We start from the raw sequence: 19,882 nt of genomic DNA on the forward strand, positions 1-19,882 counted from the left end.
GTATCTAACACAATTCAAAATTAATACACCCTTTGACCCAACAAGTTTCTCACTCAAGTGTACAAAGACTGGTACATGAAGGCTGAAGGAAGTGCTGATTGTAATAGCAAAAACAAAGAGAAAAGTAACAAAATAGCCACTTAAAAGAAAGATCTATATGTTCTTCCTAGAAAGATATCTAAGATTCACTGTTAAGCCTTGGCCAGAGTGGCTCAGTTGGTTGAGCATCATCCCATGCACCAAAAGACCACTGGTTTGATTCCCAGTCAGGGCACATGCCCAAGTTGCGGGCTCCATCCCTGGTATGGGTGTATATGTGGAAGGCAGCCAGTCGATGTTTCTCTCTCTCTCCCTCTTCCTAAAATCAATAAAAACTATTTTTAAAAAAAGATTAAGTATTAAGTGAAATAGCAAGTTGCACAATATGTATGACAAGAGCCCCACTTATGTTTTTGTAAAAAATATATCTATGTACTTCCATGCATATATATGTACATACAGAGACATACACACACACACACAAATATAGAAAATGAACGGAAGGATACACAGGGAACAATTCAGAGTAGTGATCTTTAGGAAACGGGATCAAGAGGTATTAGGGGTGTGTGTGTGCACCCCTATTATGCACACACAATGAGAGGTTGTTATGGAGAGGAAGGAAATTTTACTTATTTTATACCTTCTTACAATTTTTTCCAGGAGCATGTTTACTTATAAAATAAATAAGCTTAATAGGTTACCAAATAAAAAAATAGGGAAACTTATGAAGAGTATCACTCTTTTAAAAATGCTCACTGCTATTCCTGATTTATGAATAATGATGGACAGACCAATAAATAGCTGAAACCTCAGAAGCACTCTTATTATTGTTTACAATGCTCCCCCACCCCAATTTACCTCTTACCCTACTCCTCATAGAGGATACTGGGAAGCTTAGCCAACTTCCTCAGGTCTGACTTCACTTTGCATCCTTATTCTTTTGTCTGACTAATTCTCAAGTGACTTATTATACCATGGAGACTATCGGGTTACACCCTGTGTCGTGCGTGCCAAGCTCAAAATTTCTCTTGGTTCACTCACCCTCTCCTCTAAGGCTGACGAGGCTTGTGTTAACTGACATCATCAAGAACTTGCCCAGCACTCACTTTACCTTTCTCATCTTTTGTCTTTCCCTCTTCACGGAGTCTATCCGCCTTCAAGTTTAAAAACATATTCAAGTCTTCCTTTCTTGAGGAAAACTTTTCTAACCTCTATCTCCTTTCCCCCAAGCCAATGTCCCATTTCTCTTTCTTGGAACCAACCAATCAACTTCTTTTTTTAAAAAAAAATATTTTATTGATTTTTTACAGAGAGGAAGGGAGAAGGATAGAGAGTTAGAAACATCGATGAGAGAGAAACATTGATCAGCTGCCTCCTGCACACCTCCTACTGGGGATGTGCCCGCAACCCAGGTACATGCCCTTGACTGGAATCAAACCTGGGACCTTACAGTCCAGAGGCCGACACTCCATCCACTGAGCGGTAGAGCCAAACTGGCCAGGGCTCAACTTCTTTCTTAAAGAATTCATAAGCGTCCGACTGCTTAACTCTCACTCACACAACTTGCTCAACTACTTGTAATCTAGCTCCCAATTCATATCAAGATTATCTTCAAAGATCTTCTATATTGCAAAATAAAATTCCAACCCTCGGTTTTCATGAGGTCACACTAGCTGTGTGTCTTGGAGCAAGTTATGTAATTTCTCTGAGCCTGTTTTATCATCTGCAAAATATAAGCAACAATAGTACCTAGATAGAGGGAATCTTTTCCCAATGTCAAATCACCACAATGTACACTTAAAATATCTTATAATTGTATCTGTCAGTTACACCTCAAAAAAGCTGAAAAAGGGGAAAAGAATAACAACAGTTCTTCCAATGAGTTCAAGGAAGAATGCATGTGAAGCACTTAGCACAGGACCTGACACACAGTAATTCTAAGAAGCTACTAGTTATTGAGCATTTTCTATGTGCCGGGAACTGTACTCTCAGTGCACTACATGTCCTCTATATATCCAAGACTTTAATCCTTACCATGCTTTCATGAACTAGGTACTTTTATTATTTCCATTTTCTAAATGATAAACTCCAGGTTGAGAAAGATCATGCAACTTCCCCAAGTTACAAAAATGCTAAGTGGAGAAGCTTATGCTCTCATCCAGTAAGCTATACTCTAACCAGACATAATAACGCACATGATAAATATTACAGTAAGAGGGGAATAATTCCTACGGTTTACCCAAGTCTCCTGAAAGAGTATTCTACACGGGCTGTCTTCTTTTTCCCATTCCCATGTACTCTCCAGCAACTACAGTCAGCTTTCTAGTCTCATCGCCACACTGAATCTACTCTTACTGAAATCACTAAGGATCTTCTAGCTGCCACATCCAACAAACATCCCTTCGAGCTTATTTTATTCAACCAGTCTGGAAGGTTTGAGACTTCTCTCCCTGAAATACGTTCCTTCCTTGGTTCTTGGAATCCCCATGTATTCACGCCCACTGAATCTGTGCTACCAGCTGCAGCCACTGTGCTAGCGTCTGCTCTCACCTCTGACTTCACAAACATAAAATCTAGTGAGGAAATCAGAGAATTCACCAGACTGCCATAAAAGTTATGTGATAAGAGCAATAAAGGGCTGGAAACACTGAGTGCTAGGAGAACACGGAGGACCAGCAAGGGTTCCTAGAGAATGATACTTTCTAAACTGGAGCTGGAGCACGATGGGAGGAGACCAGATACAAAGAGAGTCAAGCTGGGCCAGGTGGGGGGAATAAGAGGATGTTGCAGCGGTTCTCAACCTGTGGGTGGCGACCCCTGAAAATACATCCTGCATATCAGATATTTACATGACGATTCATAACAGCAGCAAAATTACAGTTATGAAGTAGCAACGAAAATAATTTGATGGTTGGGGGTCACCACAACACGAGGAACTGTATTAAAGGGTCGCGGCATTAGGAAGGTTGAGAACCATTGGGAGGGAACTACCAACCCAAAGACTAAACCAGGACGTGAGAAAGAGTACAGCCCTTTCTGATTTAGTTTGTTTGTGGGACAGCTTTTGAGCAAGGAAGACTGGATCACTGAGGCTGGAAAGTTTCCAAGGATGCTTTCCTTACTCCCTTTCCTGGTGTTCTTAACTATTTCCTGTTTTAAAAATCTCCTAATATCCAAAATCTCTATTTCCAGCCTTTTCCCCTAAACCCCAGGTTCTAATTACCCAGGCCAGCTCCAATTAGACAGCGCAGAGGCACATAAAACTCAACAGATCCAAAAGTTCAGCAGCTGGCCTCGGAACCCTGCTCAGATACTCCCGGCCCACCACCTTGAACACCTAATTTTGTGACTTGCACCTTCACCTGTTCAGTCATCTCTGACAATGTTCTGAGTCTCCCCTATCGCTGCTAACTAGGTAAGGTCCTCAAACGCTCACCCAGTATAGACACACCTGGTTTAACTCACATTCGGGAGTTGACTCTCCATACACAAGCAAGGAAAATGGGGCCAGTTGCTGTCAACTGAACAAAAGCAAAATATAGAAAGGAAATACAGGGGAGAGCGGAAGGGAAATCGTGAACTTTCTTCTGCTTTTTCTCCTCCTTGGACAACCGGATGGACTGGAAACCTGCTCTGAGCAGCCTGACTAGGTCCTCAGAAAAAAAAGAAATGTAGTTCCTCGTGGATCCTTTGGGAAACCTTGACGTTTGGCTGTCCCTGACTACCGCCAGCTAATGCCCTACCCTGTACCTTCCCAGGTAAACCTGGATTGCTCCAGGGCCCTCACCTGGACTTGCCATGCCTCCGGCTTGCCCTTTTAAACCCGACTTCTGGGGCTCATGCCAGGATCTATCAAAACAGGAGCGTCCACCCTTTCACAACACGTAAAGTTTAAGAAAAGTGTCTCCCCTAGGAATACAAGACCAAGGCCTTCAGCTATGGCAGTGGTTCTCAACCTTCCTAATGCCGCTTCCCTTTAATACAGTTCCTCATGCTGTGGTGACCCCCAATTTCATTGTTACAAATTGAACATCATTAAAGCATAGTGATTAATCACAAAGACCATATGTAATTATATATGTGTTTTCCGATGGTCTTAGGCGACCCCTGTGAAAGGGTTGTTCAACCCCCCCAAAGGGGTCGCGACCCACAGGTTGAGAACCGCTGAGCTATGGAAAAGAAAACAAAAACGCCCCGCCAAGCCTGTCCACCCTTCATTGTTCCTCCTCTCCAACCTATACGTCAAACTACCACGACATCTGACTTCTCACCATTCCTGTGGCTTTATCTCTCTCTGCCCACGGAAACAGCAATCCTTTACCGGTGACGGCCTCCTATCCCACTCCCACCCACACATCATAACCTCCTCTTAGCCGCCCTTCCGCACCCCATGACGCCCATCACACATGCACACCAGATCTGATCTCCCCTGCAATGCTTCTGTTTTGTAAAACGCTCATCCTGTGCTGTTAACTATCGTCTAGCAGCGGTTCTCAACCTGTGGGTTGCGACCCCTTTGGCGGTCGCACGACCCTCGCCTAAGACCATCCTGCATATCAGATATTTACATTACGATTCATAACAGTAGCAACATTACAGTTATGAAGTAGTAACGAAAATAATTTTATGGTTGGATCACAACATGAGGAACTGTATTTAAAGGGCCAGAAGGTTGAGAACCACTGCCCTAGATGGTAGCACTAGGTTAGCTGTCAGTAAGCTTGGGCAGCTGAGGATTTTCTTCTTACCTTGTCTTCTTACGTATTTTTAGGAAAAGCCCAAGGGTTATACTTTATTGATATTTTTATATAAAATTGCAAGTAAGCCTTGGAAGATGAACAGCCATTAGCCAGGTAAAGATGGGCGACAAAGACTTCCTGAGAATCTCAACAGCATGAGCAAGCAAATCAAGGAGCAGAAACCATAGCATATGCAGCAACTATAGGCAGTTCTCTAATAAATAAACGGGAGAAGGGGAGGGTGAGTCTGAAGGCTCAGTAGCAACATTACAGTTATGAAGTAGTAACGAAAATAATTTTATGGTTGGGTCACAACATGAGGAACTGTATTTAAAGGGCCAGAAGGTTGAGAACCACTGGTAGCCTAATGCCTCCAGTCTCCGGGTGACCGCAAACTCTTAAAGGGCAAGAAACAAGCCTCAGCCCGGATGCATCACCATTTTCCCTCTGGCCCCTCGCCGCCCTCACATTGGGTAAGGGTGCCCCCACCCGGCCCTGAGCGCGCATCCACGCCCGACCTCGCGCCCCTCAATCCCACAGAACTCAGGGCCGGATCCCGGACATTCCCCCTTCCTCACCTGCGAGCCTCTCTTCCGGTGCCCTCACCAGGATGCTCGCACGGAGACCGCGGCTCACCGTATTCAACCTGGTGCCGGGGCCCAGGCAGGAACCCGCCTCTCCCGGATGAGGGAGTGTGCAGCAGCTCTCTCTGTTGTTATTGGCTTGCGAGGGCGCCCGTCCCGCCTTCTCGGTGCTGTGACTGGTCTGTATGGTTGCCGGCATCGTGCGACTCGCGCAAACGAATGACTGGCGGTCCCAGCCATTGGCTCCCCGGATGGAGTGAGGATAGTGAGACCCACACGCCCAGCCAGTGATTGGCGCCGCAGCGCGCCCGGGGGCGGGGCAGAGGATGGAGCGTCAAGAGGGGACGGGCACTGACACGGCTTCGTGCGGCCGAGGAGTCGTCGCCATGGCAACTTGGGATTCCTCCAGAACTTTAGCGGGTGCGGGTGCGGGCACCGTCCCGGGGAGGCAGGCTTATAGCATATCACCCTGTAAGATTATGCTATCTTTTTACCTAATAAAATATGCCTCATAACTCATCATCAATTTAGATGATAAACACTTGGGTGCTGCTATCTATTAGTTTTATAAGGAGAAAATAAACCTGTTTTAAAAGCAAATATATAAAAAAAAGATAATTACATTAAATGACCTATTGAATTTGGGTTTTTTTTTAATCCTCACCTCAGGGCATTTTCCCCATTGATTTTCAGAGTAGAGGGGGGTTGTGCCGGGGTAGAGATACACACCCATGGATTGGTTGCCCACCGAAGCACTCCAACCAGGGCTGGGGATCGAACCCACAACTAAGGTATGTGCCCTTGACCAGGAATTGAATCACAACCCTTTGGGCCGCAGGCCAGCACTCTAACCATTGGGAAGAACTGGCCAGGCCAGGATTTTCTAAGTGCTGCTGAAATTTGTATGTGAAAAATGAGATTTGGGTCTTGGCATACTTTCTGCAGCAATTGATCAACAGGTTGTTACTTGTTGTGGTCTCAGGTCATTAGCAGAGGGGAGGGTTTTTGCTTTCTCATCTTTTGTACCAGGATCTGGATCAGACTGTTTAGATGTGGTTCAAGATGAGGAGAGCTTTGGAAAGAGTTGTATTAAATCCCTTTGGGGGTCAGAATATGTTCTGTGAAGTGCTCATCCCTTCCTATTCTAAACATCTCCACAGTGGACAGTATGTTTATGTTGCCCCCAAACTCAACATGGGAATTTGAGGGAGACATAATCCCCAAAGTAATGGTATGAGGAACTGGAGCCTTTGGAGGTGATTAGGTCAGGAGGGACTAAGAGTCCTTATGAATGGGATTAGTGCTCTTATGAAACTGACCAGAAAGATCCCTTAGCCACGTGAAGACACAGCAAAAGGACAGTCTGTGAACCAGGAAGTGGGTTCTCACACTGAATCTGCTGGTGCCTGGATCTTGAAATTCTCAGCTTCCAGAATTGTGAGAAATACAATTTTTGTTGTTAAAAAAATAAATATGGTTCTATGTTTAAATGTAAATACTCTATATTAAATAGATATTATATCACAGTTATAATTCTTTCCTCCCGACTGTTCTGGCAACAAGCTCATGCTAACCTTTTAAATTACTCTCCTGAGGAATAGCCACCATATCCCATCACCTCCTGTCCTTCTCCCTTCCTTCTCTGCCCCTCTTGTGTCCAGCACCTCACCTGTCCACCCCACTCCCCAACTCCCATTTCCTTAATTCCTTTTATTTTATATCAAAATCAGTTTCTTTAGAGTAGGTATTTTTTCCTTTGATTTTTTGGTTCAATGCTATTTGGGTTATCTTTATCTTGTGTCCTGCCCATTTGAGGGACAGAGGAATATAAAAACTTAAAATATCACCAGTCCTTGGGAGACTTCTCCTTGAATAGTTGAGGTAACTTTTTCTTGGAAAACAATTTTCAGTGACTTCAGTTACTGATTTAACAGACTTGCCTAAGAGGTTACTTTGGCAACAAACAAAAAGTATTGATTTGTGAAGTTAGAAAATGCAAATTTTACAAAAGAACAGAGAAACTGAGCAGGCAACTTCCTTAAAATCAAACTAAATCGATAAAAATCAAGGACAATGTAAAACAAATAATATACAAACTTTTATTCAAAGGTAATTCCAGAAAGACATGTTTTGGTCATTTTTAAAGTGAGATTAATTGAAGACCTCAGAAAAATTGTATCTGATCAACACACATGGCTACTCGCAGAAAGTTCTCTCTTCTGTTAATAGCAGCTAAATTTATACACACGGAAAAAATTCTTAAGACCATGCAAATTCAGTTGAATTCCATACATTCATTATATTCATCAAAGACCTGCAGTAATGATCATGCCAAAGTGTTACTTTAAGAAAAAAATTAAAAATACACACCAAAACATGACCAAGATTAAACCAAAGGAAGGAAATAATAAATAAGCATACTTTACATTTTATTTTTAAAAAGTTTGGCATCACACATATTCAAGTGTGTTACACCATGTTCATTCCTCAGAAGTGGCATTTTAAAGTATTAAGCATTGTTAAATATCAAAAAATACAACTCTGTTTTACAATGTAGTACTGGCATAATTCAAAGTACTGTGCCAATTATAAATAGTATAATCAAGTTTCAAACATCTTTTCAAACATATTTAAAGGAAAGCATATACACACACAGTTATATGCACACCATTTATTATACTCATGTAATCAAAGATATTTTATAAAAGCAAACAGTTTTATCCCTCAACTAGTTTGTATACTTACATAGAACTTAATACCTGTTCAAAGATTTTCAGTTCCTGTGTATACAGGTTTTCAGAAGGAATAAAGAAAAAATTAATTTTACAACACATATTCTTTTGTCTTCCTTCACAAAATAATCCAGTCGTTCAAGGTTGATAACTAGTCTTTATGAAAGCAACTGTTGTCTAAAGACTGAAGAGTAAGTACTGCAGTCCAGGTTTTTTATTAAAATTCAGTCAGCTGCTGCTCATTGCAGAAAATGCCTACACGGTGCTTCTACCAAAAATAATCTTCAGAATCTGAGGCCTCTAAAGGCAGCCGATCTTATTTTCTGCGGAGACTTAAAGTGCAGCTACAAGTGGAGAAGTGCTGGATTCTCAAGTCACTTCAGAAATACTTGTTGAAGTCTGTTTCTCATGTATAAATATGCCAAAAATGTCCTTCAGGCTCATAACGGTTTATCAATAACTGTGACCCCTAAGCAAAGAAATGAAGAAATAAAACGGAAGTTACAGGCAGCATTCTGTATATCTGAGAAAATACTGAATTCTTTATTTTATTACTCAAGCAAGAGGGTCTGAACAAATCATGGTGTATCAAAAGTACTATCATTTTAATTTAAATTGCAGTGAGATTTGTTTAGTTATAGACCAAAACGTCAGACTATTTAATCCAGATTACTCTTTTGCTCTTTGCAGTTACAATTAAGGAAAAATAATTTTACTCAGAAAACACTAAAATCCACCTAACACCCAAAGGGGCACAAAGAAACTTTCAGGGGTGATTAATACTTATTTTCATTATTTTGACTGTGATATTGGTTTCATGGGTATATACATATGTCAAAACTAATAAAATTGTATGCTTAAATATATGCTATTTATCTATGTCAGTTATATCTCAATGAAACTTTCAAAAAATTTCCTAATTTTCAGTCATGTTATTGTATATAGTTCTATTAGATGTTGTTTTGGATGATACATAAACAGTAGTGATGGTTAATTAGTATAAACTTTTTTCACCACAACTGGATCAATATTACAATGTTATTGAAACATTCTAATATTTAAAGTGATATAAATTCCTATCATCAGAGTAATTAATATGTAACATACAGTTTTGAAGACTCTTCGATATATTTAATAAAGAGAATTACCATTTCTCTTACTAAGAGCATGGACCAAAATTATATTTTAAAATTTAACCAGTGCTATTCTAAGTAAGAAAAATTATTTCACAGCCTCACTATAATCCTATCACACAAGCCCTGCCAGGAGGATGTTGTAGGGGTCAAATTTCTTGTGTAGCTGAGTAATGAAAGCCTCGCTACATAGTGAATTCCACTCCACTGCATACAGATATTAGCCATGTTAAGTTTTAGTATATGATCCCGCAATGGAAAGATTTGTTATTTCAAATATAAACGATTGTAGAATGATAAAAGAATACCATTGCTTTATTTTAGAAAATACACATCCAATATTGTTTTAAGAACAAGAAATAAAATATACTTTGAGAAAAGACTTTCTTCTTGTAACATTCTTAATGTAAAAATCATAATGGTGTAATTTTTTATATTGTAATAGAAGACTGTAAGAAAAGTAAACAATTATTACCTGCATAACTTCTCCCTGTGCTCATACAAGATGACACAACTGTCCATTTATCAGTTGTTGGGTTATAATATTCTACCGATGCCAAGTTACAGGAGCCATCATCCCCTCCAACTACATATAACAGACCATTGACAGCACAAACGCCTTTTAAAAAATTAGAGAAAAAAGCAATTATTTTAAAAATTTAGATGAATATGAATATCCCTACACATTTGGTGAGGTGATCCAGTGACACTTTCTTAAAGGAGGCAAGAAAAGAAGATGGTGGATAAGGAATTATTTTTATTTTATTTTTTATTTTTTTAAATATATTTTATTGATTTTTTACAGAGAGGAAGGGAGAGGGATAGAGAGTTAGAAACATCGATGAGAGAGAAACATCGATCAGCTGCCTCCTGCACATCCCCCACTGGGGATGTGCCCGCAACCAAGGTACATGCCCTTGACTGGAATTGAACCTGGGACCCTTCAGTCCACAGGCTGACGTTCTATCCACTGAGCCAAACCAGTTAGGGCAGGAATTATTTTTATATGGGAGTCTAATACCACTTCTAAGCTCCTACTGTGTCATTTATGCAGTAGCTGCTTTATTTTTTTTAATTTCAGATTTGTTGTTTCTTTTGTCTCTTTTTTATGTTTTTGTGTTTGTTTTTTAATTTTTATTGATTTCAGATAGGAAGGAGAGGGAGAGATAGAAACATCAATGATGAGAATCACTGATTGGCTGCCTCCTGCACACCCCCTCCTGGGGATCAAGCCCGAAACCCAGGCATGAGCCCTTGATGGGGATCAAACCTGGGACCCTTCAGTCCACAGGCCCATGCTCTATCCACTGAGCAAACCGGCTTGGGCTAGCTGCTTTATTTTTGCATTACTTTATTTAATCTTCACAATAATCTTACTTTATAGGTTAGAAACTAGGTTAATCCACATTTTATTATTAAAAAGAAAAAAATTAAGGTCAAATAAGTTTAGTAACTCAAGGTCAACTTGTTAGGGAAACCTAAGGAATAATTGTAAAGGGTATCCCAAAAAACATGTATATACACTTTAATAGCTGATGACTCAATTGATATTTTTTTCTTTTCAGCTAGACTAAGCTTTGAACAAAGGAAATTCATCCTAAAATGCTACACGAAATGCAGTTCAAGTACTAACACTGCCTTTATAATTACAAAGTGTGTAGACAATTTTGGGGGACACGGGGTGTATACACACTTTAACAGCTGATAACTCAATTTTCACTCCTTTTCATGTTTAACTGATTTGAAATAATGGGAGAAGCCAGACTAAGCTTTGAACAAATAAAATTTATCCACTAGACTTTTTTATGGGGATACATAAAAGATAAAGTTTATGGTACAAAACTAGCAACAGTTGATGAATTTGAGGGCATACAAATACCCAAATAAATGATTCTTGATGTTTGCTATAACATTGCTTCGCATTATAGCAGTGCCTGGACCAGAAGGGTCATCAGTTTGTTGACAAAAATATTATTCACTTCTGTGGATTCTTTCAAATTTTGAAAATGAACTGTATGTTAATAAACACTGACTTTATAATCATTCAAAGTATGTATACATATTTTTGGATACCCTATGTTTTAGTAGAAGATAAAAATGATTCTAAATTTTAATTACTATACTCACTGGTTAACTATTTTATCTCCTTCAAAAAGGGAGAGCAATATTATTTATTTCATTATTATTAGATAACTCATGGGTTGTTTTTTTGCAAGAATTTAAAACATCTAAAAAAGTATAAAGAAAAAAAGATCACCTCTAATCCTATACCATTTAGAATAATGACCATGAAATTGTGATCTCTTACCAACTGTTTTCTATGCATAAATACTCACACACTTGTATTAAATCCCAAAGTAGCTCATAATACACATGCTACTTTATTACTCACCCATTTCCTCCAAACAATATACCTTGGACATCTACTCAAGTTAATAAATATAGATCTCCATAATTTTAAGTGACTGCTTAGTACTCCATGTATGATAATACCATAATTTTATTAATTGTCTTTGATGAACATCAAAAATAATTTTTTAGTAATGGATATTGTTATTCTTAGTTTTTTTTTTTGCTCTTATCAATGATGTTGCAATGAATAAGGGTCTCTCTTGCATACTTTTTTCATCCTTGTGCAACTATTTTTTAAAATTTCTTTATTAAGTTATTACATATGTGTCCTTATCACCACATTACCCCCCACAACTATTTTCTTAATATAAATTTTTACCCAAAAAAATTGCTAAGTTAAAAGATAAACACCTTTATTTCCATATTTTTATAAAGTGTATTTAATAATTCTAAACAAGATTTAGAGCCATTATGAACTAGTACTAAAGGGCATCAAAAAATCCAGAAGAATGCTCACATACTGGTCTTTGTAGTTCCATAGGTAGTTTTACTGGTATAATTAACAGGTGTTTACAGATTTTTATATTAACAAAATAATGAGCCAACTCCATACACAGCATTTAGAAGTGTACTAGCAATCTGTGAAAATGGAGTGAATCTTCCCTACTAACACTAAATTGTGTTACTACTCTAGTCTCTTGACAGGAAGTAAATTCATACCATTTTAAAGTAGTTCAAATATTTGAAAAGCAAGAGTAAGGCAATGATTGCTCTACACAGTATGTCCTTATTCTCCTGGCTAGCAGAAATGATCTTATTTTGATTTGAAAATACAACATGAGTAGAGGAAAATAATAAGATTATTCCAACCTTCAGGAAAATAATGAAAGTTCAAATTGCAAATATATGTCCTAATCTAGGGAAGGCATGTGCACATATTACTTTGATTTTTCTAACAATATATACTGGGGTCAAGCACTCATTCTACCTATGGCCCAGATCTGTGGGTCTTACCATGAGTCTGGACTATCTATAGCTGAGAGGTTTCTAGGACATAGAAAGGTTTCTAGGACATTACCAAATACTAATGATTGAATGAGGTGCAAGTTCACTGTTGTTGACAGTCCTTGCAGTCATCTGTATTTAGTTCCCCATAGTAATCACAGTTAAATTAAGGAGTAATAAAGAAGAGCATTTTGGAGGGTGTGGGGCCTGCATCTTGCAACATCATCTAATGGTATACAGTGAGTTTGAGATTCATCAGGAACATATTTTTGGACTATGGGAAATGGCATGAAGATAATGGCATTTCCCAAAAGACTGGCTTTCCTGAATCTATTTTCCATTTCCCTTCCATGGATTTTCTTTTCAAGGAGTTAGTTTCCTAATCTTGAAGACCTCAGTTTTCTTAAAATTATTTGTTGTTGTTTTAGCTTTTCCACTTCATAGAAATCCTGAACTGTATTAGATTAGGGTTAGCTTCTTTGGGCTTCCCTCCAGATTCAGATAAATATTAGCTTTTTAATCTGGTATGAATAGTTACTCAACTAGACTAAATTTCCTAAGAACTGGGTTTTGTAGTACGTGATACATGGTAGGCACTCAAAAATGTTTGTGGTAAGGATGAGTGAATTTGGGGGCGGGGAGGAGGATGGGGGTTTAATGGAGGGGATGAGGACACATTTGTAATACCTTAACTAACAAAGAATTAAAAAAAAGAAAAGAATGAGTGAATTCAATGTCAAATAAAGAGGGCTCTTCTTCTAATTTAGTCTCTACATTCATCACCAAAAATAGCCACTAGGAGAAAGTAAGTTAACTGACATGTCACAACAACCTGCTACGTTCTAGACCCTATACTAAACATTCAGTATATAGGATTATTACAGAAGATTCTGCCTTTAAAGACCTAGTCCATTAGAAAACCCAGAACAATAAAAGAACAATGGAAACACACGGGGATACTATACAACTGTAAATACAATTCATATAAGTTTTACAATTGTGAACTAGACAGATACCTGCATTTCTCCTGCACATGTTCATGTCTGCAACCTGTCTCCATGTATTGGTGGTGGGATCATACACTTCAACACTTTTTCGCACTAAAGGGCCATCATGACCCCCTACAGCATACAATAAGTTGTTTAACACACCAACACCTATAAAATATAGAGTAAAAGGAGCAATAAATTTATAGCATATTAGGTTTTTTTTTAATATATATATTTTTTGATTTTTTTACAGAGAGGAAGGGAGAGGGATAGAGTTAGAAATATCGATGAGAGAGAAACATCAATCAGCCGCCTCCTGCACACCCCCAACTGGGGATGTGCCTGCAACCAAGGTACATGCCCTTGACCGGAATCGAACCTGGGACCTTTCAGTCCGCAGGCTGATGCTCTATCCACTGAGCCAAACCCGTTAGGGCCATATCAGGGTTTATTCAAATGACTTGTAACTAAAATTTTTGAAATTATTCTTCATAGTAAAAGTAAGTGGATATTCTTTTAAAGTGGATATTAAAAATATACAACCTAAAAAAAGGGAAATAAATAAAAGTGGGCAAATGAGAATCACAATAAGAACTATTATTCTAAAAAGAGAGGCCATTAATCATTTTGAAAACAACTTTCATGATAAAAGCAAACCAGTACTATTGAGGAGAGACTGTTCCCGGGGGTGACTGATGTTGGACCCTCTAGTCAGAAGATTACTTCTCGTAAATTCCTTCAGGGACTGCTGACCCCTCCCTTACACCCCAAAAGTGCTGCTTCTTGAAACATGTCTGTGCCCCACCCCAGGCAAACATGTAAAGCATTTTCTCCTTACCAGGGGTAGGTCATGCCCCAGTCACCCTATCCATCCTGCCCTGTCCTATATAACCCCTTAGCACTTGCCATGTGGCAGGGAGGGTATCCATGTCCTCTTGCTGCAGCCCAAGACACACCTTGTATGTAACCCCCCCTTAATAAACATGTACTGCTGGATTATCAACCTCTTTCTTTAGTCTCTCAACCCTGGGAAATTTTACATAATAAGTATTAAAGTACAAAATTTGTAAGAAATGGGTATGAAGATGCCCTAACCGGTTTAGCTCAGTGGATAGAGCATCGGCCTGCAGACTCAAGGGTCCCAGGTTCGATTCCGGTCAAGGGCATGTACCTTGGTTGCAGGCGCATACCCAGTAGGGAGTGTGCAGGAGGCGGCTGATCAATGTTTCTCTCTCATCGATGTTTCTAACTCTCTATCCCTCTCCCTTCCTCTCTGTAAAAAAATCAATAAAATATATTTTTTTAAAAAGAAGAAAAAGAAATGGATATGAAGAGCCTTGATTATGAAGCAAGTTCCTCAATGAGCACTAAAAAAAAAAAAAAACAACTAAAAGAAATGCCAAACAATGTAAATAATTAACTGAAACAGAGAAGAAGCCTTTAATATAGCACTTAAAAATTTTACAAAGTGAAATTTAAGTGCAGCTACCTACCACTACCTGTGTAATTCAAAAGACACTTTAACAATGTTATTAGAATCAATATATATTTTCTGAAAACATAAAGATATGTCAGTGAATCATTTCATTTGTTTAACTCTTTTCCATCATTTTCGACTTCAATTGCTAAATGAGGTCCCTGTTCACCTGCTCCGCTCCGCCTGGTACTCATTTCTGCTATATAGGCCCACTCGTTTGTTGCAGCATTATAGCATTCGACGGTGCTGAGACACTGGCGTGAAGCTCCATCATAACCCCCTACGGCATACAGCAAACCTAAACATGGGATCACAAAGAAAGCCATATTCATACAGAGCTTTTTTTCAAGTCAGAAGATAATATATTTTCCTCCATGGTAGCAGTTTCCCTTTAAAGTGTTACTGATTTGCCTAATGGTGACATGTAGAGTTACCAAATCATATTATGAAGATCTGCATAATAACATACTAGTATATGTTATTATATTAATTTAACATTTTCATAAATAATCTGACAGAACAGAAAGTACACTCATTTTATCTTTGGATAACACTATTTGGTAAGTGAACAACACCCTGGAAAAAAATTAAATGTCAAAGTTATCTTAGTAAATTAAAAAAGTTAAACCAAGAGTTAGTAACAGTGTACAATAAAATATTATTTGGCAACAAAAAGAAATGAGGTACCAGTAAATGCTATAGCACAAATGAACCCTGAAAATTGTGCTAAGTCAGAGGAGCCAGTCACAAAGGACCAAATCCTGTGAAATGTCCAGAAATGGAAAATTTATATAGAGACAGAAAGTAGAGTAGTGGTTGCTGACAGCTGGAGAGGATGGAGGTGACAGTTAAGGGGAGTAGGGATGCTTTTGGGGGGTAATAAAAATGTTCTAAAATGAATTGTGATGGATACATGCTGAATTGCACACTTTAAATGGATGAATTGTATAATGTAATTTATCTTTCAATAAGTTGCTAAAGAAAAAAAAAAGTTAGTGCAAAGAATTATATCCATAGAGGGGAGGGCATGGCAACCCACAAATTTACCCAAGGGGGGGGGCGGAAATCACACCAAAAATACAGCCTTTCTTAAACTCCGCTGGGGGACAAAGTAGAAATAAATAATTGTGGCAACCCATCCCTTAAACGTTAAACAGCCCTTCTCTAGATATAGAATTTTGTATATATGCCATCTGACTTGTTCTCCCAAACAATTGCATTAATATCAGTTAACAGTTTTATATAGGTTCCATATGCAAAGAGACAGAGAAGGGAGGAAAGAAGAAGAGGGAGAGACAGAGGGTGTGAGGGCGTAAGAAGGGCTAGAGTGGGCATGGGAGGGCCTTATATAGGCTATAGAGACAAGCTAACATTTTTTTAAAGGATAATTAAAATTTTACAATACTACGTTCCCTTTTAAATGATCACTTGCTTGCCCATTTAGAGACTGGTGTTTAGATTATTGGAAGAACCGCTCCTAACAACCAAGAAGCCCCATGTACCTGAAAATGCTCACCTGCAGGAAGAGTCTGCACCTACCTACCTCCAACAACGCCGACGCCAACACTGCTCCTCCTCGTGTTCATGGGAGCCACGTGAAACCACTCATTAGACTTTATGTTATATGCTTCCACAGATGATAAACCTACAATGAAACAGTGCTCTTCATTTCCTCCTCTAGAGAAATGTAAAGTGATTGTTCTTTTATATATATGTTGCTAGGGAACAATAGTTCAGGTATGTGAAACTGGGTTAAAATTAAAAGAGAAAAATGATGGAATGTCAACATATCGATTAGGCGATAAATAGGAATGACTTCTTTTCCAGAGGGCTCCTACCCAAGCTACTAACATTTATTAGCTTTTTAAACTTAGTGAGATGACTAATACTAATGCATAGAAGGAAATATTACATACTTACCACTCTTATATGACTTAAAGAAATTCTTGATAGAATTTTTAAACTTAGCTTTATAATACCTGTTAAAATGCTCAGATATCTCCTAATTGTGTCATGATTCGCTCTGTAAATGTGATCACTATATTAATTCTAACATCAATGTGAAAAAAATGAAAAGGAAATCACCTGTACTCCCATCAAAGCCTCCCACAGCATATAACAATCCATTTAATACAGCAGCCCCCAAAGTACTTCTCCGGTCTCGCATGTTAGCAACACTGGTCCACTGATCTTTCACGGGGTCGTAGGAATCCACAGTGCGGACTCGTAAGGAACCATTAAAGCCACCGACAGCAAAAACCAGCCCAGCCATGTAGACCATGCCTGCAAAAGAAATACAGCAGTTAATGATGACTGTGTGACCACACTACCACCACTACCTAAAGACGGCTTTCAATATGTCTACAGCTGTTATTAGAATAAGTTATTCGTAAGAGAATCCTGACTGAATAGGTCCTAAGAAATGCTATTCATTAGCAAGACTACATAATGACTAAACGGTCCTGCTTTCTAAGATTATTAAAATGCAATGGGCCTGGCAGGTTGAGCATCGACCTACGAATTAGGAGGTCAGGGTTCAACTCCCGGTCACAGCACACGCCAGGGTTGCAGGCTCGATCACCCCAGTAGGTGCTGTGCAGGAGGCAGTCGATCAATGATTCTCTCTCATCATTGATGTTTCTCTCTCTCCCTCTCCCTTCCTCTCTGAAATCAATAAAAATGTATTTTTAAAAAATGCAGTGGCATGAGCTGAGGTCCTATTTTGACTCTAGGCTTTTTCAAAGACTTATTTACAGACTTAAAAATTGAGCCAACTCCTCTAACTTGTGTACTTCTCCCATTGCTTTCAAATTTTGAATCTTCTACTCTATATGTCTATACTTAATTTGCAGGACATGCTCTCAGTTTGTCCTGTAGTGGGCTAAATCAGGAGTTAGTAAGTTACATCCTGTAGGCTATTTCAGTAGAACCCAGGAGCTAAGAATGATTTTACATATTTAAATGGTTGAAAAACAATTTTTTAAAAAAAAGAATGTTCTATGACACATAAAAAATTATATGAAATTAAAGTTTCAGCATCCATAAATAAAGCTTTATTGGAACACAGACCTACCCATTCATTTATATAGTGTATATGTCTGTTTTCACACTACAGAGACATTTTAGTAATTGTAGCAGAGACCATCTAACCCACAAACTCTCTGATTCTGTAGGAAAAAGTGTGCTGATCCCTGGGGCTAATGAGATGTTAGGTGATCTCTGGACAGAGAAACCACATCGCTAAAGTTTTCAACCACCTTTCCACTTCCTGAGCTTTTTCTTGCTATTGTCCTTACCTGACAAGGGCCTCTCACTTTGTGATCTTCAAGTTCAAGCCCCAGTGAAAGTTCCACAATCTCTATGAGGCCTTACCCAACCACTTGTGCCTGAAGGATTACCTAGAGCTCCTGAACCCCTACAGCAAATATACCTATTTTAAGTTTAATAAATCTTATACAGCCTGCAATATCATTGCTTTAAATTATTCACATTTTTGTTGTTCTTAAATTCTGTAATGTTTATGTTGCTGGCCCAGCTTGAGGGCAGGCACTGTGCCTCCCAATTCTCTTAATCCAGCGGAGAAAACAGGAATCACCAGCGCTAAGTGTTTCACTAGCTCAGTGTTTCATATGATGTGGTCAGGCAGGGTGTGCACCACTACTCTCTACTGTCTTACCATCTGGTGCTTTTTCTCCCCAGTCCCCTAAATTACATGGATGTGCAGTCCTTTATATGCCATCAAGACTCATGAACATAGATGCCAAAATCCTCAACAAAATTCTAGCAAATCAGATCCGGCATTACATCAGAAAGATTATACACCATGACCAAGTAGGATTTATCTCAGGGATGCAAGGATGGTATAATATCCACAAATCAATAAACATGATACAATCACATAAACAAATTGAGAGATAAAAATCACATAGTCAAAATCAATTGATGCAGAAAAAGCATTTGACAAAATCCAACACCCTTTCTTGATAAAAACCCTCAGCAAAATGGGAATAGAGGGATCATACCTCAACATAATAAAAGCCTTCTATGACAAACCTACAGCCAACATCATACTCAGTGGGCAAAAACTAAAACCATTTCCCCTAAGAACAGGAATGAGACAGGGATGCCCACTCTCACCACTCCTGTTCGACATAGTACTGAAAGTGCTAGCCATAGCAATTAGACAAGAAAAAGAAATAAAAGGTATCCAAATTGGAAAAGAAGACGTAAAACTGTCATTATTCGCAGATGACCTGATACTATACATAGAAAACCCTAAAGACTCCATCAAAAAATTATTAGACTTAATAAATTAATTTGGCAATGTAGCAGGAAACAAAATTAACACCAAGAAATCTATGGCATTTCTATATACCAAAAGTGAACTTACAGAAAGAGAGACTGAAAAAACAATCCCATTTACCATTGCACCAAAAAAAATTAAGATACGTAGGAATAAACTTAACTAAGGAGGTAAAAGACCTGTACTTGGAAAACTATAGAACACTGAAAAAAGAGATAGAGGAAGACATAAACAAATGGGAGAACATACCGTCTTCATGGATTGGTAGAATTAAAATTATTAAAATGTCCATACTACCCAAAGCAATCTATAGATTCAATGCACTCTCCATTAAAATACCAATGGCATATTTTACAGACCTAGAACGAACTCTCCAAAAATTCACCTGGAATAAAAAAAGGCCCCGAATAGCTGCAGCGATCTTGAGAAAGAACAAAGAAGGTGGGATCTCAATACCAGATATCAAGCTGTATTACAAAGCCACTGTTCTCAAAACTGCCTGGTACTGGCACAAGAACAGACATAT

At 38.6% G+C, this 19,882-nt stretch overlaps 2 protein-coding genes across 4 annotated transcripts in view; both read right to left on the reverse strand.

The window, feature by feature from the left end:
- Positions 1–5,467, reverse strand: part of MSMO1 (methylsterol monooxygenase 1) — a 15,931-nt gene extending 10,464 nt beyond the window's left edge. The window contains exon 1 of the mRNA XM_005860506.2: positions 5,360–5,467. The gene's annotated coding sequence lies outside the window, so the exon portion shown is untranslated. The remainder of the gene's footprint in view (positions 1–5,359) is intronic.
- A 1,974-nt stretch (positions 5,468–7,441) lies between these two features.
- The window catches only part of KLHL2 (kelch-like family member 2), a 79,024-nt gene continuing 66,583 nt past the window's right edge, over positions 7,442–19,882 (reverse strand). For all 3 annotated transcript variants that reach the window (XM_005860507.2, XM_014534980.1, XM_014534981.1), the window contains 6 exons: positions 17,139–17,336; positions 16,597–16,698; positions 15,223–15,351; positions 13,604–13,744; positions 9,706–9,849; positions 7,442–8,566 (listed from right to left, as the gene is read on the reverse strand). In XM_005860507.2, the coding sequence (XP_005860569.1) occupies positions 8,538–8,566; positions 9,706–9,849; positions 13,604–13,744; positions 15,223–15,351; positions 16,597–16,698; positions 17,139–17,336 (743 nt within the window). In that variant the 3' untranslated portion in view covers positions 7,442–8,537. The remainder of the gene's footprint in view (positions 8,567–9,705; positions 9,850–13,603; positions 13,745–15,222; positions 15,352–16,596; positions 16,699–17,138; positions 17,337–19,882) is intronic.

Source organism: Myotis brandtii, unplaced genomic scaffold (assembly GCF_000412655.1).
Source record: "Myotis brandtii unplaced genomic scaffold, ASM41265v1 scaffold136, whole genome shotgun sequence".
Classification (NCBI taxonomy): Eukaryota; Metazoa; Chordata; class Mammalia; order Chiroptera; family Vespertilionidae; genus Myotis; species Myotis brandtii.